We start from the raw sequence: 25,705 nt of genomic DNA, 5'->3' as shown, positions 1-25,705 counted from the left end.
GAGTTTTCCTCCGTGGTTGTGTGTGGTACTGGGAATAGAAGGCAGGGGTACTCTAACACTGAGCTATGGTCCCATATTTTTTTCCTTTTAATTTCAAAACAAGGTCTTGCTAAATTGGGCAGCCTACCCTTGAACTTATGATTGTCTGCCTCAGTCTCCTGGGTAGCTAGAAAGATAGGGTTCACCCACTATGCTTGGGATACTCAGCTCTTTTTGAGTCAGTGTCTTCCTAAATTGCCCAGGCTGACCTTAAACTGGCAAACCTCCCACTTCAGTCCACAAGTAGCTGGGATTACAGATGTGTTGCTGCACTTCTTTTACAAATACTGGAAAGAAGGACACAACTGATAAATGAGATTGTCAAAAAGATGAAAATACAATGCCAGGCTTGGTGCCACATGTCTGTAATCCCAGCATGTGAGAGGCTGAGGCAGGAGAACTGCCATGAGTTCAAGGCCAACTTGAATTACACCACAAGATCCTTTTTTCAAAAAACCAAACACTAATAAATAAAATAAGTTTGAAAAGAAGAAAAAGGGTCAGGGATATAGCTCCATGGCATAGCACTTGCCTGTCAAGCAGAACATCATGAGTTCAATTCATAGTACCAAAAGAAAAGAAAAAAAGAAAAGAAAATGGTTTGGTGAGTGGTTTGGTGCTTGCCTAGTATGTGAGAAACCCTAGGTTCAAACCCAATATGTCCAAAAAAAAAAAAAAAAAAAAAAAACCAGGAAAAGAAAAGAAAAATATTGCTCAGTTAGTTAACAGTATAAATTATAAATACATCCAAATGTCACAAAACAGACTGCTGACACTGAACATTCCACTAAAATGACTTGCTTAATTTGATTATATTCTGGCTAAGAATGCCACTAAAAAGTAAAATGTATAGCAAGAGAAATAAAACCAAAGATACAAGTACAGGTGCAAAGCAGAATGTTGTAAATACAATTTCACATGAAATGAGATCTCATAGGCAAGATAAGCACAAAGCCTAAACTACCCAAAAACTATTCACACATTAGAGCTGATGTAACATCCAAAATTCAATACCATACCTCTGTGCCTGAGGAAAAATATGAAAAAATTAGAAGACACCTGATAATGCTCCCTTTGCCACAGTCCCAGAGAATACTCACATCTCTTTAGCGAACTCAAAGCACAACTAGTACTGAAAATCCTTGTTTAAGGAGTGCATGTACTTGAGAAGCTGAACATAAAGAACACATGATGACAGCCAAGAAGCTGCAAAGATGAAGAATCCACATGAGGGTGGAGGACAAACTCCCATAAACTAAGTGGGAAAAGCTGGGCAAGTTCTCCTCTACCTTTTTAAAAGACCACAGAAAAGGAGAAATTTCTCAACCAGGGGGAGGAAGTATGTCACGATCTGACAGCAATACTGTGTTGTATTATTCATATTTATACTCATTCAACAGTGCAAATGCTGAAAATAACCGACCAAGGAAAGGACAAAAAAAAAAAAAAAAAGGAATCATTATCCTTAACACTCCAAGCACTCAACATTATGACAACCCTGTAATTTTTATCACTTATTTCATGAACATCTCGTTCCAATTTCTTGTTCATCTCTTCAGACTTGATGAGATCCTTTCTTGCTGTGTCAAGATTTTCTTGCAGCTCTGACACATGGCTGGAAAGTGCAGCCAGGAGCTCCTTCATCTGACTCTGCTCTTTTGAATGTTTGTGTATGACTTCTTGGAGCACAATTATTTTGGCAAGGTCTTCCTCATGGCTTAAGGAGCCAGCAGAAGATCTCTGATGGGTAAAATGGACACTCTTAAATAACCTTAGTGTACTACCAAATAAAATACTTTTGAACATAGGGACTATCAAAATGGATTTATGCCATCTGTTGGATGATAGGACTCTCAACAATCACTTTAGCTGGAAGCAGGCCATTCCAGCAACAGCATCCAAATAGCATCACACACGAACCACAAAATATAAGAAATCAGCAACAGAACAAAGAGAGATCTCAAGGACTTACCTTTCCATTAGTGCTTGGTGTTTCTTCTTGTTCATGGTCAAGCACTCCATCTCTTGGTGATTTTTTCTGATTATTCTGTTTTTTAAGAGTCATTAGCTACAATCGAAAACTGAGTATGAGACTATAATAACTTATGGAAGAGTAATGAGTAAAGACAGCAAAATTCCATTTGGAAAAACATAATTCTACAGTGCTGAACATAGTATAAAAAAGACAGTACATGCCAAAGCTGACCATCCATAGCAGAACCAGATTACTAGAAACAGAATGTACTGACTGCTTGACAACAAATTTAGAGATTCTTGCAATCTGAAATAAAAATCTAATCCAAAAGTATTACAGGCTTCACACTGTTTTTTAAGAGATTAAAATAAAATAATTTTCCCTTTTCAGGGCTAGGATGATGTCCCACAATTACCTCCTTGTGCGTGGCGCCCAGTTCCTCTTCTAACAAGCTGCACCTTTGCAGTGCTACACGTAATTGCTCTCGCACCTGAAAAGAGTTGAGTTTTTATATGCATACGCACACTTTCCATATAGTTATCCTGATATTGATGAAAGGCATATAATAAAGTACTTTCAATGTCTTTCATTGCTAGTACTGTCAAGAAAATGTCCTTGTTAATGGCTTTAAATATTAAGGCCGGGAAACTCTTGTTCCTAAATAAATGAACACTATCCAGTTCTTAATGGGCAGTCAATATTCAGAAATAATCAATTGAAGACTCACATTCCAGTTAGTGTTTGTTGATTATGCAGAACATTGCCTTTTAATACAGAAAGTCTGTTTACAAGAACTCAAAAACTTAGCAAACCTTAAAGGTAAACAAATACATGCAAAGTCTGCCATGAACCCAGCAAGTGTAAGAACCCAGAACCACTAGTGTAGCTCATGTACCTTTTCGTCCAGGGTCTTGTGGTGGTCAAATAAGGATGTCAGTGCTTTTCGCACTTCCATCTCTGTGGACACATCTGCAGGACACCGCGCCTGCCGCTTCATCACAGTCGTTTCGAGAGAGCATTCATGCCTGAAGACAAGGAACTCCAGATGTTCCAGGAGCAGCTGAAACCAGGCCAAAGGGGGCGTGTAAAGAGCACCTTCAATTTCACATTCAAATCCTTCATAATCTCATGGTCAAACAAGTTCAAATTCCTACAATTCAGTAGAGTTAGGTAAATTTCCCTCAATTGTATTCGAATGTCATGAATTTCCATCACTAATTTCTTTTATTAACAAGAAGGTCTCATTTTGTAGTCTAGGCTGGCTTGAGGACTTACTAGCTAGCCCAGGCTGACCTCTAACTCAAGACATTCCTGGCTCAGAATGTTGGGATTGAAGGCATATGCCACCATGCTTTGCCTTCTATCACAAATTTTAAGCAACATTTAATACTGAACACACTCTACAGAAGGAAAAAGCACAAAACACTTAAACCAGAGCTCCACTGACCCTCATGTTGTTCCTTTCTGCTTTCAGTTCAGCAATTTCTTTTTCCCTCTCAAGCAGCTGTTCCCTGCAAATGTTGAGCTCTTTTGCAAGCGTTGAAAACTCCTGCAAAGCAGCAAAGTAAAGGAATAAATCAACACATACATGAATAAATTAAAAAAAAAAAAAAAAAAAAACCTCTTAAGCAAGACTTCCATTGGCCTCATAGTCCACACACACAGGCAACCCAATCTCAAGATACATGGCAAAGGATTCCCATTCTCCTCCAGAGAAATGGAGATCAACCATTTGCCGTAAGGTGACATAGGTATTCTCAATGGAATGAGAGTCTAACCCAGGCCATCTGACTTCCCTCCACCCTGGCACTGCTGAAAGCACAGCAGGGGATAATGAGTGTCCAGGTCCACCTCTTTAGACTTCAGGAAATAAAAGCATTTTCCTCAATTGGCATCCCAAAATGAAGCATCTGAAGACATTTGTAAGTCAGTCACAGATCTGAGACCTAGAGCCCTTAGAGAAATCAAGGAAAAAAGGCCTAGAAGGTCACTATCCAATTCTAGTCCCCTCTCTATTCTGATTTTCCCTTAGTCCCTATAGTCTCCCTGAATCATTGGAGCAAAGTCAACTATGAAGAATGGGCTTACTGCTAGGACTAGGAAGCCTTTTGTATTCTCTGTAAAGGCATTCTCAAAACACTATGCATGCAGCAGTGTAGGAGATCTTGCAAAAGGCAGAGAGAAGCTGCAGGAGTCCTGCAGCACTGTTCTGTGCTAAACCTTGTGTTATGACACCGGTTCACAGATACCACAAATGAACTGAATTGAGCAATGTGAATTTGGAGCAAAGCAACTCTGAAATAAGTAAAATCATCTGCCAGTGTTTCTGGCTTTAGGTGCTTTTCCTTTAAAAGACAAGAATAAAGATCTACCGGATAAATAATCAGTCCTTCAAAAGAACATGTGCTTGAGCTAGATAATTCTAGAAAGCTAGTTTAAAACAGGCGATGCTCTTACAGGGCACTGGTAGCAATTGTTTGCAGCTCACAGTCAATCTCATCACAGAAAGCACAGGCCCATGAAGTCTGCTTTAACCAGACCACGACTCATGTGCCTATGTGAGCCACAGTGAGATTGGGCAAGTAAAGTGAGAGAGAAATAGAGATGACACTGCCACAGAAAGCACTGGAAAAGAGCAAAATTTCTTTTAAACTAGTTTTTCTTCTCCAAAAAATCATGACTGTGGGTGAGCCGAACTTAGCCTGGCAGGAACTTTGCAGCCTGCTCCCCAGGGAGACCTGAAATGATGAAAACCACTCTTCAAAGCTTCTGGAAATGGCTCAAAGGATAACAGCAAATGAGGAAATTATCTATTCAAGAAATATCAGGAATAAGGCCAGGAGTCCATGGTATTTGAATTAGGACTTCTATTTGCCTCCCCCACCCAGCTCAGCATAGCGGACTCCTCCAGCCAAAAACACAGGACCCTTCACCAGGCCAAAACCATGGTGGCTCCCCAGATAACAACATAGAGATTCTTCTCCCCAGGCCAGCAGAGCCTTCTCTTTCCCAGCTAGCAACACATGATTCTCATATCCAGACCAACTGAAGGCCCCTTCTTCCCCCAGGCCAGCAAGGTAAGGTCCTTTCCCCAGGCCAACAACACAGGCTCTGCTCCCTGGACCTGCCATGCAGGATTGTCTCCTCACACTCAAATGCCCCCTCACCAAGGCCACTAACATAGGGTCTGCTTGCTCCTGCCTGCCAACCAGGTAAAAATCATCCAAATGTGTCTTAAAACCTGACAGAGTTCCAGCCAGTGTTGAGACATCTTCATAGGCCCAAAGCCAACCTTCAGGAATGGGACTTGTGGATGCGAAGCAGTAGGGGAAAGGGTATTGGCCAGCCGGCCATCTAGACTTCTGTCATGTTCTCTACTAAGTGTGAGCTCTTCCCTGTGGTACAGATTTCTCCTGTAGATGCCAACACGGCCCTGATCGAGGTACTAACTGGCATCGGCCATGGTGATAAGCAAGAGCTCACTGTCAGGTCACCTAATAAGTACCATTCCTGACAGAGTGTGCCCTCTCTCTAATGGAATCTTTTATCAGAAAGATTCTGGGGCAGGTAGAAGAAAAGTAGACTCAAATTACTCTAAGTCAAAAATCAAATCAATTCTATTCACACACCTATCACATCAATAGGTGGACCTGCCTCTAGGCCTGCCTGAATTGAGGGCCTTGAATTTTTCTCATTTTGTCTCTCTTGCTGCAATCTGGCTCACCTTTGGTGACTTACTGCCAATGCTCCCTCTTTGACCATGTCCACAACAGACTGTATCATTCTAGCTAAGGTCTGTTTCATTTACTAGATTCCAAGTTGTTTTTTTGTCATACCTGCTTCGTTTTACCGCCAGTCCCTGTTACTATGGATGTTAATCTGTCTCTAAGTATCATGCTCACTTATTTTGGCAGTTTTGGCAGATTCTCCACCCATCTGTGATCGAGTGAAATAGGCACCTGTTTGTGAGTAGTCATCTCTGTAAGCATGTCTTAGTATTATCTATTTTTAAGCACTGTGGAATCTAGTTTCATGCTCATCTAGATGAGGAGGCTTTATGTTGTTAGCAGTCTCCCTCTCCCAGTCACTTCCAGCTACTATAAAAAAAAAAAAAAAAACTACCATAGTCATAGGCTGGGTATTAATAAACAACACATAATTATTTCTGACAGTTCTAGAGGCTGCAAGTCTAAAATCACATAGGATACAATGTTAACTTAGGATACAATCTTAAATTAGGATATATAACATATGATATAATCTTAACAGATAAACAGACAAATTCTGTATCTTTCTCTCTCTTTTTTGAGATAAGGTTTCATTATACAGTTCTGGCTGGCCATGAACTCACACTGTAGTCCAGGCTGGCTTCAAACTCCAGCAGTCCTCCTGTATCAGCCTCCTGAGTGCTGGGATTACAGGCATATACCACCTTGTCTGACTCTCATTTCTAATTGTAGTAACAAAACAAGACTGCTGTGGGCTGGGGTAATCAGAGCATGCTTACTTAGTATGTTCAAGGCCCCGTGTTTAACGTCCAGCAATCTCATCTCTAAAGAAGGCCATCATGCTTGAAATTACTAACAAGAATCATAAAAGTTCAAAAATATTTTTGGGAGGGACCCAAAAATCAAACTTAAGACCATGTTGTTTACCAGGCATCATTTAAAATTTCAGGTTAAAACAATCATTTGTTAAAACAGAAAAGAAAAAAGAAGAGGTAAGGCACTATACTTATGCTCCACCCACAAAAAGAGATTCTTGCACCAAGACTCCCCTACATTGGCCCCGCTCTGCCCAGAGCGTTCTAGGCTCATTGAACCAGGCCTTCATTCTGCCTCTGTTCTCTTGTGAGAGGAAACCCAAGGCTAGGACCCACTGCCTTGTCTCAGACCTTTCTACAAGTGCCAAGAAGTCACCTCGCTCTGCCAGGTAAAACTAAAGTGTAAAAGTAACCATCCCATACCAGTCTTTGTCTGGTCCATATATGCTGTCCTTAGACTCATTGCTAGGCTAATTTTCATAGCCAGCCCAGAGCAAGTCTCCTCTAAGTCACCAGGCTGCATGCTGAGGAGAGATGACTAGTGAACAAGATGAGGCTACAGTGTCTGAGTGTAAGTCAACAGACTGCTTCCTTTGCTGAGAAATTCTTACTGCCAAAACCAAAATATCCAAACCACACTGAAGTCCACTGAACAGAGGTAAGCTCTGAGGCCAGCTGCTGGTGAAAGCGCGGCATCTCACTTTGGGCGGGCACAGATCAGGGCCATTCCAAACAGCACTACTGTGTGGATCACTACCTCACTTACAAGAGAGCAAGCCATGGTTCCACTGGGCCAAGGAACAGCTCCCAGGCCAGGAACTAATCAGCAACAGAGTGAGGATCTGTACCTGTGTCCTTACTAAATTACCCTTCTGCTCAGCCACATAGAGAAGCTCACACACAGTTGCTGAGGACAATCACCACTTGGCACCTGCAGCAGCACTGCCCCACAAGTGCACCACAAGGAAGGCAGGAAGCATGAAGCAGGCATGGCACAGGGCCAGAGGCAGCAGGCATTAGGGGGAGCTTCTAGACTGACAGAAAGAAAACTCCGCAATCCCCACTGCTTCCAGGGCACCGCTTTTACTTCCAAGGTTTCCTCTGAGAGGGAGACTGTCAGCAGATCAGAACATCTTGAAAAATCCAGGCCCAAGGGAGAAATGGTCCTGGTTTTGGAATCAAAACAGACTTAACTTATACCTGCTCTGCACATCATGTGATCTAAATTTCAGTTTCCACATCTGTAATTGGGGGCAAGCACAGCAACTGGTTTCTCACGGGGATGTGCTTGTGGACTAAATATAGCAAAAAAATGGCCAAGTACTGAGTTTGGCACCCGGCAGAGAGCAGTGCTTACTAAGTTCTAGCCTTCCATATCAGAAAAAACTGTTTTTCCTCAATCTAAAGCCTATGGCTCTGCTTCAATCATTCCCTCCTTTCAAATCCTAAATTTTCCATCTATTATACACACGCATGCAATGGTTAGAGGCAAAAGCTCTGAGTATAGCAAGCACTGACATCTGTCCCCATGTTCCATTGATGGCTGATTGCCAAGAGAACAGTAACTTGTGATGTGGCAGGTCAGTTTAAACATTTCCAATGAAACATCAGTTATTCATTACAATATATTGACAACATTACACTTATGTGTGACATACTATACTCTTCCATGCATTAGGAAGATACAAAGGTATGCTCAGTTACTGGAAAATTTGCCTTTCTATGATAGTTCCTTAAGTTGCTAGGCTGACAAGACGCATGCATAGAAATAGACACCAGATTTATGACACGATTTAAAGCTAAAAATTCAAGGATCTACTCAGGCAAATATATTACAATACAAAGGACAAGACAGAAATAAGGGAGACAGGATTTAGAGGAAATATAACTGGAAATCAAATAATCTTTTATCACAAATTTAAATCTAAGTTATCCAAGATTTACTAGAAAACACTATAAATTACTACTCAAAGAGCACATTCTGTTTGAACACATGCGATTTAAAGCATGACACTATAGAACAAAGGGCCCTGATAACCACCTACTCTCTAATATTCCCATGATGACAAGGATGTTACAGCAATATCTATTATAAAACTGAACAGCCAGGCATGGTGGTGCAGAGTGTAATCCCAGCATTTGGGAATCTGAGCCTGGAGAACTGCCAACACGTACTACATGAGTTCAAAGCCAGCCTGAACTGCATGGCGAGATCCTGTAACAAGCAGATGAACAAAGCTCTATAAAAATAAAAACAGAAATAATATCTTAGATAACTACAGAGATGGTGAGTGACTCTAGAACTATATGGATAAAAAGATAAATAAAGAGCTTAGGGAAACAATGGAGACCATGAATGCCTAGCACAAGAAAGAAATATTGTGCTCTGAGTGAATGATTTGGGGATGATAATGAATAATGTATGTGCCATTGTTGCCCTGATTGCTGTTTTGAAATTTTTGTTTTAGTTTTTTTTTTTTTTTTTTTTTTTTTTTTTTTTTTTTTTTTTCTCAAAATAAAATGGGTTTGGGGGGAGAGGAACCAAGAAGAAATAGATTCAAACAGATATCCAGGAGATTATAGAAGATGAATTACAGTTAGCAATCATGGAAAGAAAGATTTCTTAAAAGAAGCAAAGGACCACAAAAAAAAAAAAAAAAAAAAAAAAAAAAAGTCAATCCAGTGGCCACTAAATGATGCAAAGAGGAATAATGTAAGATTGACTGGAGTCAATGAAAAAGCAGGAGATACCACAAATTGCTTAAACTTGTTCACAAAAGTAATGGGAGAAAAATTCCCAAGCAGGGTAAAAAAATTCAACACAGAGATAAGTGAAGAAATTAGCCATTATAAAAACTCCAATTCACCACTACAAAAACAATCTATACAAAGGCGTATTATACTCAAAATTCCACAAATTCACCACAAGAACAGATTATTAAAAGTTGTTAGAGAAAAGAAACAAATCACTTATAAAGAAAAGCCCATCAGAATCAGCAGACTTCTCAACATAAATGCTCAAGTTAAGGAGAGCTTGGAGTGAAGCCTTTCAAGCCCTAGAAAACAACCTCCAAACTAGATTGATTTACACTGGAAAACTAACTTTTAAAATTAATGAATAAAACTTTCCATGATAAAGAACACCTGAGGAAACCCACGAACACCAAACCAGCACACCAAAATGTTCTGATGGACATTCCTGAAAGACATATTAAGGACTACAACTCCATGAAGAACAACAGAATCAATCAACCAGGCAAGGCAAGCAATTCACAGAGGAGGGAAAAAGAGAACGAATGATAAGAGAATAACCATGAAAAGATAAGTCAATACATAGCAGTTATAATCAATGTTAATGGCCTCAGTTCCCCAACGAAAGAAACAGACTGGCAGAATGGATCAAAAAGCAGGATCGAAGAATATGCTGCATACAAGAAACACATTTTATTCAAAAAGAAATTCACAGACTGAAAGGTCAAAGGATGGAAAACAATACTCATGTAACAGGAACCTGGAAAAAAGCAGGGGTAGTTATTCTATCTGCAGACAAAGGGATTTCAAGCCAAGACTGATTAAGAGACAAAGGTCACTGTATCCTTGTAAAGGGAACAATCCAAGAGGAAATGATAACAGTCATAAATATATATGCACCAAATGCCAACCATGGAAAACCCAACTATACAAACAAATATTAATAGACATGATAAGCAAAATATGTGCTAATACATTTATAACAGGGAATTCACTATCCCACTGTCACAAATGGGTGGATCAACTAAACAAGAAAATCAACAATGTAATGTCAGAACTGAACCAAATTGTTAAACAAACGGATTTAGCAGATTTCTACAGTGTATTCCACACCAGAACATCAGAGGACACATTCTTTTTGCTGCATATGCAACCTTCTCCACAATAGGACACATTGTAGCTCACAGAACATGCTTAAAGAAATGGAAAGAAGTTGAAATTATTCCAGACATATTATCAGCCCACAGTGCAGTGAAACTGGAAATCAATGGCCAACTACAAGATTCATAAACATATAGATATTCAATAATACCTTCCTGGATAACCAATGGGTTATAGATGAAATTAAATAATATCTATAATTAAATGATAATGCCAATACATTGTAACAGAACATAAGGAACACAATGAAAGCAGTCCTAGGAGGGAAATTTACAGCACTGAATACCTATAGCTGAAAAACAGAGCAAGCTCAAATAACCTACTGTTGAACCTCAAGCTTTTAGATCAAGGGCAGGTCATGCCTAAAGCTTGTAAAAAGGAGGATGTTATAGAGAACAGAGCAGAAGTTAAAGCAATGGAGACTAACAAAATAATACAAAGAATCAATGAAACAAAGAGTTCTGTGTTACATTAAATGAACTTGACAAACTCTCAGCCAACCTTATTAAAAACAAAAAAGACCCAAACACATACAATTGGGAATCAAAAGGTGGAAATCACAAGAAGCCCTACAGATATTCAGAAGATCCTCAAAACCAAACCTACTTTCAGAATGTGTATTGTAAGATAGAAAACAAAGAAGAAATAGACAGATTCCTAGTTACATATGAATTACCACAGCTGAATCAAGAAGGTATAAAAATTCTAAATAAATCAGTATCTGTCAGTGAAAGTGAAGATGTAATTAAAAACCCATCAATAAAGAAAACCCTAGGCCCTGACAGATTCACTGCTGAACACCACAAGAAATTTAGAGAAAACCTAATACTACTACTTCAGTCTCTTTTAAGAAATTGAAAGAGAAGCCATACTCCCAAATTTATTCCTGGAAGCATGTATTATCCTGATACCAAAACCAGAAAGGAATCCAATCAATCCTTGACTGCAAATTATACTACAAAGTTATTGTGATAAAAACTGGCAAAACAAAACAAAACAAAACAAAACAACCAGACTCAAGGATCAATGGAACAGATTTTAAGATGTAGAAACAACTCCAGCATACTCAATCATCTTATCTTTGACAAAGGAGCCAAACATATTCACTGGAAGAAAGATAGCTTCTTTAAGAAATGGTGCTGGAAAAAACTGGCTTTCCACATGCCAAAGATTACAACTAGACCCATATCCCTTCCCAGGCATTAAGCTAAAATCCAAATAGCTCAAAGACTTCAATATGAAAATAGAAACAACTCCAATCTGCTGGAAGACAGGTAGAACTGAAGACTTTGGTATAGGCAAAGATCTCATGGAAAAAAACCCCAATTGCAAAGCTTCTATCAGAAATAATCAACAACTTGGACTGCATCTTATTCAAAATCTTTTGAAAAGCAAGAGAAACTACCAAGAGAGTGAAGAGACAACCCACGCGATGGTAAAACATTTTTGCCAGCTGTTCCTCAGACAAAGGATTAATGCCTAAAATATATAAGGAGCTCAAAAATACAGAACCACCCCCAAATTCAAAAAATGGGCATCAAAAATGAACAGACCCTTCTCAGATGAAGAAGTAGAAATGCTAAAGAAATACATGAAATACATGATAAGGGGCTGGGCATTTAGCTCAGTGGCAAAAGCACCTGCCTTGCAAGCAGGTAGTCGTGAGTTCGATCTCTGGTACCTCTCTCACTAAGTCACCTCTCCCATTAAATAGGCACCAGAAAAGCTAACATAAAAGAATAAACAATGGGGGCTGGGGATTTAGCTCAGCAGCATAAGTGCCTGCCTTGAAGCAGGTGGTCATGAGTTCGAGCCCTGGTACCAGTTTAAAAAAAAAAAAAAAAAAAAAAAAGAATGAACAGTGTCAGGGGTAAAGATGATATGCGCACTGACTTCTCACATGCTGTTGGTGTCAGTACAATGCCACTTTTAGCAATATCTCTTAAGGCTGAACAAATGCATGGGATATCTATCACTCCACAGTTCTCTGCTTTTTTTTTTTTTTTTTTTTTTTTTTTAAGGATCCGAGGGCCAGGGATATAGCTTAGTGGCACAACTCCTGTTTGGCAACACAACGTCCTGAGTTCAAGTCCCATTACCTCCCCCCAAAAAAAGACAGGTTCTCAGTATAAAGCCCAAGAGGGGCGCAAACTCGCAGTCTTCTTGCCTCAACATTCTGCCCTGCTGAGTTTATAGGCATATGCCGCCATGCTCAGCCATAGCTTCACTCTCATACACAAAAGAAATAATACACAAGAATACTCAGGATAGAATTGATAAAAACTGGAATCAACCTGAATGTTCATGAATAGAAAAGAACAAATTTTGATATATTGGTATGCTGGATTACCAAACAACAGATGAGAATAGGCAAAAAATATAGGACACAGGTAAATCTCATGAACAATGAAACAACCAAGAAACACAATATAGGTACTATTTTACTTCATTTAGTCAAGAAGAAGCAAAAATAATCAATGGTGAGAGATCAAGACCATTGTTAGAATTGGAGGAAAGGTACAAGGATTCCTCATTTAACCACCAAGTCCTATTCCTGTCAGTACAGCGTTAAAAGAATTAGTTGCTAAATGAGGAGCTGTATATAGTACATACATTACAACACTCAGCACAAAGAAATGGTCAAAGGAAACTCCAACTTGATGACTGTGCCTTTATTTGCACAACTTCTATGCAGTATATAATGTACAACAGAACATGAAACTACAGTACCATAGAGTACCATCAGAAAAAGTATAGTACTGTATAAACATTACAAACTAAAAAAAAAAAACAAAAAAACAAAAAAACAAAAACAAACCATTGAGAGTCTCTGAACCAGATGTGCAGAACTTTACAAAAAATAAAAAAAGAGGAGGCATAAGTCTGAGCAGCAGGGAAGTCCAAACAGTTGTTAAGCAGGTAATTAAATGAGAAACACCTGTACTGGAAACTAGGCAGGGGCTTCCAGTGTTTCATTTTGATGTAGGAACTGTTTCTCAAGTGTGTTGGCTCTATGGAAAATTCGCTGAGAAGATTTCTGATATTTGCTATAGTTGGGGGCCTTCATTCTGAGGAGCATTCTCTGCTCTCTTTTTATTTTTTATTTAAGACAACTGCTAAGTTTCTCAGGCTGGGCTCAAATTTCTGATCCTCCTGCCTTGGCCTCCCTAAGGGTTGAAGATTCCAGGAATGCACTACCATGCCCAGCCTTTTACTTCAATTTTTAGAAGTAGGGCACATTCTGACCTGCCTACCTAATGTGCCAAAAGTACACCGGGCACTTACTTGACAGGCCTCTCTAGTCAAACAACTACCAAAGATGAGCCTGATTCCAGGAAAGGAAAAGGACCAAAACAAGTTTGTTTCATGGTTTCTGTGCTTTCTGAAATGCTGCATCAGGTGCTCAGATGGTGACGGGACCTGGTGGCATCATCACATTATGCACTAAACTAAGCATTTCCAGGCTGCTACACTGAGAACCCCCCAGAAACAAATCACCAGGCAACCACCTCATCAGCAGGTGTGACAACACCCACTGCCTGAAACCAACTCTACAAAACTCCTGTCACTTCCCTCTCAGGTCCTGCCTGCCTGTTTTTTCCAAAAACTGAATAGATTAACTATGTATTAGATAAACTGTAGATCTATCTCAAATTATAGTCAATATATTACAAAAACAAAACTAAACCATCACAAATTTACAAATACCTGTATATACTATAAAATCCTTCACATAAACTGCTCCCCATTACCTCCCTACACAAATACAAGTTGGCCAGTTCTTATAATCTTCTATAGTAAAATCTGACCTAAATAAACTCTGACATTTATAAGATTCCAATGAGAAAAATCTTAATGTGACTAGGAGGGATGGAGCTCAGTGACAGAGCACTTAGGCAAACACAAATGAAGCCCTCCTTCAACCCTATGCTCCACAAAAGCAAACAATTTACTGATTCTCTAACCAACAAAAGAAACATATAGCACTAACATCAAATTATTGTTTCTAAAAAGGAAATTCAAATGCTTGGCTTAATCTTTCAGGAGAATTGACTATAGCCAACAAATACATTAGGGCTAGTGTTCATTTGCCGATTTATCACTGCAGACTCATCATGACAGCATAGATGTATGCTTATTCAGGTCTACCTGAATGGACCAGAAAGGCAACTATTATGAACAAGTAAAATGGTACTCGATGGCTTATAAACACCTAAATAATAAGCTACTTATCTCCCACTATGCTGTGTACCATTTACCTTACATTTTTCTAGTTTTACTATGTTCTCCCTTCGCATGCCATTCAGTCTCCATTTAATTCCACAAGAGGCAGTTTTGAGATACTGGGCTGAATGTAATATAATTAAAGAAAGAACTACAGTTGTTTCCAACTTTGAGGTGGTTTTTACTTTTATATATTTGTTTTTGGTACTGGGGATCAAACTCATGACTTTATGCTTGCCAGGCAGAAGCTTATGCTGCTGAACTAAATCCCCAGCCCAGTTGTTTTAAACTTAGAAGTCTATTCTAAAAGGAGAAAGTTTCTAAAGAATAAATTTCCAGTTTTCTATCCCTTATTACAAATGTGATTTACAAACACCGGTATTCTGTAAAGATAGTCTGTAAAAATTTTTCTCTGTGAAATCAATCCTTGTCTACCAAATTTCAAGGGCTAGAGATAATATCTCAGCAGCAACAAGCATCTGCTTGGCAAGAGCAAGGTCCTCAGTTCGATTCCTGATACCAAAAACAAAACAAAAAAAAATTATTATCTACTAAATTTCATTAGAAAACTGCAAATCCTTGAGATACAATCCTAAACACACATACAATTCCTGAGATACAAGCCATGGGAAGCCTACATTAAGCAAGAGATCTCACAAAACAGAATCAAAGAAACCAAGGACCATGCCGCTTGGTTGTTGTTTCAAGTCTTTTTAAAAAACCTTCAAAGTGCATTCCCAAATCTTTAGCAGTTCCTCAGTGAAGAGTGAAAGTAGTAAGATATTTTCACATGACTTTACAGAACACTAGTTTGTTTGCCCTAAGTAGCTGAATCCCCAGGAACTCTGCATGCGCTTACAAACACTAGGAACTATCATTTGACAAGTGGTTGGTTACACAAAATATACAGGTACAAAAACAAAAGATGGTACCACAGAAAGACACGTAACAGAAAAAACCTGTAGTTTCAGGTGAAAACCACACATACCTGTGGAAGCGCAGTATTGAGTTGTCTCTGCAACGAATCTCTCTCATGACCAACCTCGAGTAATTTCCCCTGCGTCAACGCCAATGTTTCTTGAGTCTCTATCAGTGTGCTCTGAGCAATGTATGTTTCTTCTAGCATGGACATCATGTGCTGTTCAAAATGGGAATCTGCATCTGGTTGTGAAGGGCAGCCAGATCCATGGTTTTCACTTCCTCCTGAAGGGCCTTCTTCACTGATGGTGGGCATCACCTCACACAGCATTTTGGAACAAAAACACAGGACTAGTCATTATACAGAAAATACAGGTTCCCACAAATCTACAACTTTATGAGTATCTGTAGCTAATAAAGGAAAGCTGACAATCTCTTTATTCACAGATCTGTTATTCTTTGGATGCAAATACTCTGTGAAGATACACCCAGGCACCCATTAAATGCAGAAAGCCACCACATGAAGACACTAAAGAAGACAACAACGCTGGGAAGATGTAAGGCCCAAAGAGAGCTACTTATTTCTCCTATAAAGAATACAGCAAACCATGTGAGGTTTTGTTTGCAAAAGCAAACTTTTTAGTTTTGAAAACAAGTGCGCTTCTGTTACCTAGTTTTTTCTATTTCCTGGTAGGGGCCCATTCCACTCAATCCTTTTTCAGGAAAAGCACAGAAGCAGTATACAGCCAGGAAAACTGACAAGTACAAAATCCAACAGGCATCTTACATATTACATCTTATTGACTGTGTGCAGTCAGCTCCTGGGAAGGCCTGCCTGAATTCTTGGGCTTAATTTAGTGAACACAGAAAGGAATTGGATTTGCTATGGCTCAAGAGAGATGTTTTTCAAGGACTGCAGTGGCTGTTCAGTCAACCTAACTTAAGTTTACAGCTAAAAAAAAAAAAAAAAAAAAAGAAGGCTTCACAATGGAAATACAGCAGGTCAGTACAGTGGAGAATGGTTAGGAAGGAAAGGTGAGAGGTATGATCATGAGAGGCTATTAAGTGTGTCACATAGACAGACGGGCCTAATGAGGGCGACAGGGATCGCTGAAGACTTCCAGGTAGTACCCCAGGCAGGTGCGACCCTCCAACAAGAGATCCCCGCGACCGCACACCTGACCACAATGATTTCTAGCACCTCACCGGGTGCTGTACAAGTTCTGGCCCCACTTACCCTAGAGCTTTCCAGGACGCGGCCATACAGGCGAGTCCACAGTGCCATCACTGGGGTCTCCTGGGCAATGTGCAGTGGTTTAGAATCCGTCCCTCGAGACCTAGGGGGTCCTGCTAGCCGCGAGCAGGACCAACCGCCAGCGCAGGACCAACCGCCAGCCAAGCGCTGAAGCTTTGCCCCCGCCCACGCCCACCCCCGGGTGACATTTGGCGGGTGGCCCCTGGCCAGCTCCAACCTTCCTGCCTCAGTCTCCCGCTCCTTACCTTGCGCGCAGTCTTTTTAAACATTGCGATATAAAACAAAAACCATTCTTAAAAAGCAAAAAGGGTTCAGTTGACTTAAGAGTTGTCACCACGAAGAAAAAATAACCCCAAGCGATAACACACGTGAATTAGCTCAGTTTAGCTGTTCTGCAGTGTGTACACATATCAAAATATGTGACAGACTGGGCGACGTGGCACACACCGCTATTCCCAGCTCGTGGGAGGCTGAAGCAAGAAGAATGCTGTGGGTTCAAGGACAGCCTGAACTACACAGCAAAAGTGTCTCAAAAATCCAAGGAACAAAACAAGTAGCATGTTACCAATCATAAATATAGACAAATTTTGATCCTGCCAATTAAAACTTGAGGAGGGGAGTCTGGGAGTGTGTCTCAGTGTCAGGGTGCCTGACTAGAGCGTGTGTGAGGGTCCTGGTTCTGTACCCTGCACCACAGAAAAGTGGGAGGAAACATCACATGGAGAAATCACCAAACGTGGGTCCCTTGATTCTTCATGCCATCAGGTTTGCATCATTTATCAAGCAAAGCACCTTCTGGGCACCCAGCAGTCACCTAGTGGAGAAAGGGACTCTGTGGTCAGACACAGACCATGCCAACCACCAAGTAATGAAGACTGGATGGTCTGTGGAGACTCTGGTGACACCACAAGCTTGATAACCTAAAGAAACAGTGTCCCTTCAGTTTTGTAGGTCTGGATCTGGCAAGGGTCTTCCTGAGCTAAAGACATGGTATGGCCAGGCTGCCTTCCTTTCTGCAGGTCCAGTGGAAAATCCACTTCCTCCTGCCTCCAGTTTCTGGAGGGACTTGTGGATTCTGTCCACTTTCCTCAACTTCAGAGCTGGCAGTAACAGTCAAGGTCCTCTCCCATCCCACCACGGTGACTCTGAGCTCTTAGCCTCCCTTTGCTTCTTTTTCATTTTTATAGGTACTGGGGATCGAACTCATGACTGCCTGCTTGCAAGGCAGGTGCTTATGCCACTGAGCTAAATCCCCAGGCCCCTCCCTTTGCCTCTTGAAGACCCCTTTGGATTATGCTGGGTCGACTCAGAAATTTCTAATCTCTGTTGGACAAGTTTGTTTTCAGCAGGGTGTGGCAGCATACATCTATAATTCTAGCTGAGGCAGGAGGATTGCTGCAAGGCGAAGATCAGCCTGGGCTAGCTACATAGAAGTTCAAGGCCAGCCTGAGCTATGAAAAAGACCCTGTCTCAAAAAGCAAACAGACAACAAGATATATTTTCGTTATGGTAAAACACACACAAAACTTCCCATCTGAACCATGTTCAGGTGCACAGGTCGGGGGCATTAGGTATGCTCACACTACTGACCAGCTGTCCCCATGTCCACCTCCAGAATGTCCTCATCTTCCCACACTGAAGCTCTGCCCCCTTAACCACTGATTCCTCAGCGCCCTCTTCCTGCTTCCATCTGCAACCGAATTCTCCCGTGCCAGACAGGACATTCTCACAAATCCCGGGGATGACAACGTGGGCTTCTGTGGGAAGTCACTGTTCTGCCTGGAAAAGCGCCCTGGGCCTACTGAGTCTCACAGTGCACCTGAGAGGTGGGATTTCCTTATTTACTAGGAGGAAGTTTCATTAACAGAGAAATTAACCACATTAAATCTAGATGGCTTGTTTATGGGAAATCTTACAGAGCAGAAATGACAACTGAGCTGTCTGGCTCATGGAATTTTTAAATGTTCATTGAATAAGCACTATTGTAACAATGATAATGTTGGGGGAAAAACAACCTCACCACGCAGCCTGTGTTTACTGTACTTGAATGACTATATTCCTTACATGGCATCACCTTCACAATCATAATCAAAAGCAAGGGGTCTGTTTCCGTGGCAGAAAATGTCAGCAGAAAGAAGAAAAAACAGAATTCACAACACTGGATGGAAGCAAGGACCTGAAGGCATCTTGGTGTCTCCAGAAAAGCCAGTTACTCAATGTATCACTGTATCACATTGCAATACATGCTCAAATCATTCCATGCAGTTGTTGCTTTGAGCTGGGTCTTGTTATGTTGCCTAGACTGGCCTGGATTGTCTGGGCTCAGGCAAGCCTCAAAGTGCTGAGACCAAAGGCATGTGACACTGTGCCTGGCCCATCCAGCTGGGAAGGTGTGTCCTGGCACTTGAGCATGTGAAATGCTTCTAGCAAGCACCTGACTAGAGAGAGAGAGCTGTCTTGTCTTTTGGTTTTTGGAAGAGGAGGACTCATTATCTAGTTCAGGCTGGCCTCAAACTTTCAGCAATTCTCCTGTCTCAGCTTCAAGAGTGTGCCACTTCAGCTAGTTGAGGTGGCTGTTTTTAATCCTCCTCAGATAAAGAAGCTGAATATCTGCAAGCCAGTGTAGGAGGCAAAGCACCTGCCCACTCTACCAGCGTCTGCAGGGTGCAAGAGCACAGGGCACAGCTCTGGGGCACCTGTGTTCTCTTCTTGGTTACACAATCTGTAGCTGGAGGTAATAATGAAGGTGGAACCAGCTGTTCCCCACCAGAGCCCTCCCTCACCAGTCATTCCACATGCAGGGCCAGCACCCGGGACATGCTCCGTTAACTTCCCATGCAGTCCCTTTCTGGACATCTTTGGTTGAACAAGGACCAGCAAAAGTATCTTCCACACACAAGACAAGAAGTTTCACCTGCTCTCAGTTTTCCTTCTCTGTGTGCACTTCAGAGCTGCCCAAAGTGGCCATCAGAAACTGCAGTGCTTCCCAGAGACCCTTGCTGCCTCCATACCATGAAATCACTCCTCATGGCTGGGCCTCAACAGAGAAAAGCCTGCTAACCTCTGACCTCCAGCTTCCAGTGGCTGAGAGCACAAAGGGGCCCAGAAACCCAGTCCCAAGTTGTTCCTCAGACTAAAGGGGTCCTTGAGATCAAACTTAAAAATTACAGATGTATGACTCAGCAAAATGGAAAGGGACCTGTCCACTTTGTGTCCGGGGTCTGCAAGGCCCCTGCCACATCTATGGTCACAGAGCAAATGGGTAAACAGTGGGCAACGGAAACACTGTTGCCATATATCCCGTATCATGTCACACCCGAGTTCAAGATCTGCCCACCCTCTCCAACAGGTAGCAGCAGCTTCACTGGTAGACAGTTCCCTTCTCCCACCCCCAAACTATAGTCATACATGAGAGTCTCCACACTGGGGACCCCTTGATGCACCAAATTTTTTGTGGGAGGAGAGATGGACTCTCAGGATTGTATCACACAAGCAACACTGGCAAAGTTCTGCTATCAAGGTGGAGGCAAGGCAGGGCACTGGGGATGCTGCTGCCAGCTCAGAGGCTGGAGGGGCTTTTCAGCTGGGCTTCCACAGGAGGGCCCAGCAGGCAGGGTATGAGTGGAACCAGGTTTTCAAGCCCTGCTCCTGGCTCCTGCTGGCAGGAAGAGTCAAGGGACCTCACCAGACAGCAAGGACAGTGCCCAAGGCTCAGGGTTCTGGGCCTGTCCCTACACCAGGACTATGGCTGCAGTAAGCTACTCTCAGCTCCTGCAAACGACACGAACATAAAAGCGTTGCACAGCTATGATTTGCATTGTGCTTCCCTTGCTTCCAGGTATAACAGAGTGCCTTTTCCCAAAGGTTCAAAGCCCTCTTGTGCTGGCACTGGGTCTGGGAGCTGCCCAGGAAGGAAGGTCTGCCTGTCCACCTTGGAGGGAGCACCAGCTCCCTTGCCACTGCCCTGGGGGTTTCCAAAGAGGTGGCTAGTCCCTCATCCATGATTGTTCCTTTTAAAGCAGACTGGACAGAGCCCAGGGCAGGTCCAGGAGCCAGGCCCTTGCTGCAGACACCAGCTCCTCTGCCCAGGCTCAGCACTTCCTTCAGGCCCTGAGGTGTGTGAGCTGAAGGAAACTAATGCCTCTGACTACACGGCAACCACTGAAGGATTCATTTTGAGAGCTGCAGCTCAGAAGTGATTGCTAAATATGGCATTTTCTGTTCTGATTGGAGACTTCCTTCAAATAAAGATTTGAGGGTGCATTTCAGGTGATAAAACGTGCCCTTGAGAAGGGGACTTTGCTTCACCTGAGAAGCAGCAGGATGGCACATTGGCTGGAGGGTGGTCCAGGCCAGGTCTCTCACGGAATGCAGGACACTGACACCCACAAAGGCACTTTCAACTCCAGAACAAAGTGACCAAGTATCAAAGCAAATCACACAGCAAATCAGTTAAAAAAAAGAAAAAAAAAAGGTTTATTCGGAATATTTGATTTTTAAAAAATCATACGTATGAGGTATACTACAGAAATCCAGATACAGTAAGTTGTATGTAAAACCCAACCTAATAGTGGGAAAAGCAAGACTGCAGAAATCACTTCCAGAGAGAAAACATGCACATCAGGACCACCAAGTGTCCCCAACAGTCATAACATTTCCGTGGATCTGTCCCCCAATCATGTGCACCAACAAGACTGGCCCTGGTGTCTCAGGAAGGACAGGTATTCCCCCTGCAAGTAGCAGGCAGTATGGACAGAGTGGCTTAAAGAGACCACCGTGACACAACGGGAAGGAACACTTGCTTGTTCCCAGTCGTATTTTAGCCAACTCAATCACATTTTAATAACTAAACACGAGATTTTGGCAAAATGCACAACCCCCTGATGAGGGCGTCCTTCTGGCAGTCCACAGCAAGGTACCTGCCTCCCCAAACTGGGGGCCATCCAGCCACACATGTCACCCCCCCTGCATGAGCAGACAGCCATGGGAGCAGCCCTGGGTGGCACCCAGGCCCAACACTAGCTTTAAGCTCACCTCTAAGCCCAGGGCCCTTCACTGTGGGCCAGTGTGTAAGACAAGCAGTGAGGGAACAGTGGAAGGACGTGGTGACACCTAGCAGGGCAGGAGTCAGGGGTCAGGAGAGCCATGGAGATAGGGATAAGACAGGGGCACAGGAGAAAGCCTCGCACAACCTTGGGTCACATGGGATGAGATGGGGGGGTGTCCCACCTGACAGGGGAGCCAGCACCCCTCCAGGGGTTCCCACCAGTCTTACTCTTGACCCGGGTCTTCCCTCCACTTCCGAACACTGCTGCCCCACAGAGCTTATGTAGTCAGCCACTCCCAGAGCTGCAGACATGGACATCAGTCCTGGGAGACCCAACAGTCATGACAAACATACAGACAACATGCACTGCTGACCTCAGGAGAGCCACAGGTACCTGAAGTGGCTACACATGACAAGGCAATTTGGCAAAAAAAAGAAAAAAAAAAAGTTCAAAAACAATCACCAAAGTCCTCCTAGGGAACACGATTACAATTTATTAGCACATTCTGTGGCATCAACATTTTCAAAAGCATCAGTAGAAGTATTAAATATAAAATCAGTATGTATATTTCCCTCCTCACCCTCAGAAAACAGAACAAAAAATACAAACCCAAAACCCCAAACCAGCAAAGGCATGATCTGAAGTGTGATTCTGTACAGGCCCGCAGGGCAGGCGGGCCGCCTACTGCCACATCTCCACATAGTTGGCCGGGAAGAGCCCGTACAGGCGCTTGCACACACTGCGCTGCCAGCCTTCCTCATGCATCATTTCTATGTTGCTGATGATGTCATCAGGGTCAAAGGAGATTTCGTCACCACGCGCTGGGAAAAAAGCAAAGAGAGAGACACAAATGGAAAACATTTCCAGGGGGGCTGGGAGGAGCATGCAGCAAGAAGAAGGAGGCAGCCACAGCCCGTGTAAGGCTGGGATGCACAAATGTGAGCGGCGTCTTCCAAAAACATCCACCCTGGCCAGACACTGTTTTTGAGAAATGGCCAGGATGGGTGGGAACTTGCCTTCCTTCCCACCTTCACTGGGGGAGTGAGGAAAGGGTGCCACCACTGACAGGGCACAGGGGGACGAGGACATGTAGGAGGGGTGGTCAGGGTGGGTGGTTCTGAACACAGGAAGGGGTCTAGAAAGAAGCCCAGGTGACGGGCTGGAACACAGGTCACGGGATGAACTCAAACATATGTACAGATGCCAAAATATCAGAGAACCCATTGAAGAATAAATAGAAACATGTGTGCTGCTGGGCATGGTGGTGCACATTTGTAATCCTAGCAGTCGGGAGGCTTACACAGGAGGATCACATGGCACAAGTTCAAGGGCTACATAGTGAGTTTAAAGCCAGCATCAACTCTATTTCAGGTGATAAAAAGGTTTTATCACTTGAATAGAGACCCTGCCTCAAAAGAAAAAAAAAGCAAGAGAAATGTATAGATAGGGGAATAAATAATAGCAGGTGCAGAAAGGCCACGCTCTGCCTTTGACCGCCCCCACTCAGTGGGGAGGAGGAACTGGGAAGCTACTGTCAGGGAAGGCCAAGTGAGGCTGAGAGAAGACAGGACCTGGGGGGCTCACCATAGCGCCTCTCAGTCATCAACTGCTACTGGAGTGGTGTGGATTGGCAGGTGATAGTGACCAATGCCACAGAAATAACATACAGGGTAGGGCAGGGATTTATCTCAGTGGTGTAAACACCTGCTTGGCAAGTACAAGGTCAGGAGTTCGATCCTGGGTACCACAAAAAAGACAACTCAGCACAGGGAGGCACCGAATTGTATCTGTGGCCTTCCTACCATGCGAGCACCAACTCTGCTGGGCCCTGGCCAACTGTGGAAGGACACGGCCCAGGAACAGGGCCAAACAGGACCAACGCCGAGGGGTGTGTCATGTGCACAAGAGACCTCCCAGAGGGTGGAGAGTGCTGGAAGTACTCATATGAGACCCTGGATGTCCTAGACATGCACAGTGCAGTTTTCGAGTTTTGTTTTCTGTATTTTTGTAATACTAGGGAGGGAATGGGGGCCACCTGCAGGCGTTTCACAGAGCTACATCCCCAACACATCTATTTCTTTGGAGACAGGGTTTTGCTAATTCACCCAGACAGGGTTCAAATTTGCATTCCCCTGTTTTGGTCTCCCAAATAGCCAGGATTGCAGGTACGTGCCATCATATCAAATGGGGTTTTTAGGGACAATGGGGACCTTGCAGGTCCCCGATGGATCTGAGAATAAATGTAATTGAAGTGGTTAAGTGCATGAGTTTGTACATGCACACATGCAGAAAATTAGGACCTGGTTGAGACATGAGAGTCCTTGTCACTGTACTGGGAGTTTTTCTGTAACTGAAACTGTTTCAAAATAGAAACTGCAGCATCACTGGAAAAGTCAGATTCTTAGGGGCTGAGTTGGCAGGAACAAAGGGCAGAAGTTGCTCAGGCGCCTCACCAGCCTGGTAGTCCTAAAGTGCGATGGCTGTGATGCCCAGGTCGTTCTCATACTCGTCATAGGTGTTCTCTTCTGAAAGGAAATGGGGACAGATGAGCAGCAGCTGGTACCCACCTGTACCTCCCCACTGTAACTGCTTTTCACACAATGATTCCCAAGATTTGGGGCAGGAGCACTTGCTAGGAAAAAATCTCAGTGAGTGAGCTCCACTCTGAGGGCAGCAGGAGAGAGGAAAGGAGGCACCTCCTGGAAACTCAAGAGAAGACTCTAGCTTTCAAGAGCAAGTCCATGGACTCCCAGCTCTGCCATCACCCAGGGAACATGGCTCTCATGACCATTTTGAGAGTATAACTTTTAAAATGCAAAATATCTAGCATCATCAGGGAAGTGAATAAGAGAAGGGACAGGGCAATCAATGCCTGTGACGCTGTCAAGGTAAGAGGCCTCCCCCCCCGTCACGTGTGTTCTCAGCCCAAGTGGCTCCTGCCCTCCATACCGACCACATTACCACATTGCTCCATGTGGGATAAGGGGTCTGTGCTGGACCTGGCGTACTACAGGAAACCTCAGTATTAAAGGACAATAAGCAAAACTGCAGTGTTCACCTAGATCAGGGGCAGAAAACCTTTTGGAGACCAACTAACTACTCAAACTGTAACACAAAACCCACTTATGTATCACAAAGTGATAATGCTGTAATTAAACCTGAATACCGAGGTTTTAGTTTACAAAAATAACCTAATTCAATGTTGGGTTTCTGGCGGGACTTGGATTGTGAGCCAACAGAGAGGGCTCTGCGCATACCCACTGCAGCAGGCATGCTATAGGTTCACCACACTGACCTAAGTGAAACACCTGCACCATCTTCAAGCCGCAGAAAGTGTCACCTTTAAGGTTGTCCTGCAGCAGACAGGTGCTTGATGTCCAGAGGAAATGCCACAGTAACAGAAGCCCGTTTCCTGACTCCAGACCTATCCCCAGGTTCCCTGTATCCCAGAATACCAGGGACCTTCCCAGGACCACTGCTGCCACTGGAGACCACTGTGCCTAGGGCCATTCTAACAGGGAAACAAAGAGTTCGGGGGTGGGGGGTGTGAGCAGACAGGAACCCTGAACACATTCTTCATGGGGAATAATGCTGGGTGGGATCTCTCAGAGAGCCCCATTCCCAGGAAGGGCATGGGAGCGTGGGCACAGTACCTGCTTGATAGTGGCCAGAGGGTTTGGTGGTGTCCTAGATGGCTTCCGGATCATAGCCCAGGCTCTGCTAACTGCTGGCCTGTGGGAAGGTAGTTTGTGGACTCTGCACTGTACACATGCTAGGGCTCACTTTCACTT

The 25,705-nt window shown here is 43.1% G+C and overlaps 1 protein-coding gene across 1 annotated transcript in view; it reads right to left on the bottom strand.

The window, feature by feature from the left end:
* Positions 1-17,370, bottom strand: part of LOC134471432 (liprin-alpha-1-like) — a 57,996-nt gene extending 40,626 nt beyond the window's left edge. Inside the window, exons 1-6 of the mRNA XM_063230337.1 lie at positions 16,849-17,370; positions 15,682-15,930; positions 3,462-3,563; positions 2,910-3,074; positions 2,430-2,504; positions 2,012-2,107 (exon numbers count right to left, since the gene is read on the bottom strand). Coding sequence (XP_063086407.1) covers positions 2,012-2,107; positions 2,430-2,504; positions 2,910-3,074; positions 3,462-3,563; positions 15,682-15,930; positions 16,849-16,896 — 735 coding nt within the window. The 5' untranslated portion in view covers positions 16,897-17,370. The remainder of the gene's footprint in view (positions 1-2,011; positions 2,108-2,429; positions 2,505-2,909; positions 3,075-3,461; positions 3,564-15,681; positions 15,931-16,848) is intronic.
* Between the last annotated feature and the right edge of the window lie 8,335 nt (positions 17,371-25,705).

This window comes from Cavia porcellus, unplaced genomic scaffold (assembly GCF_034190915.1).
Source record: "Cavia porcellus strain 051 isolate PalLab524CR breed Dunkin Hartley unplaced genomic scaffold, mCavPor4.1 scaffold_18, whole genome shotgun sequence".
Taxonomy (NCBI): Eukaryota; Metazoa; Chordata; class Mammalia; order Rodentia; family Caviidae; genus Cavia; species Cavia porcellus.
Note: the sequence above shows the minus strand (reverse complement) of the source record. Positions and strands in the feature narration are given on the sequence as shown.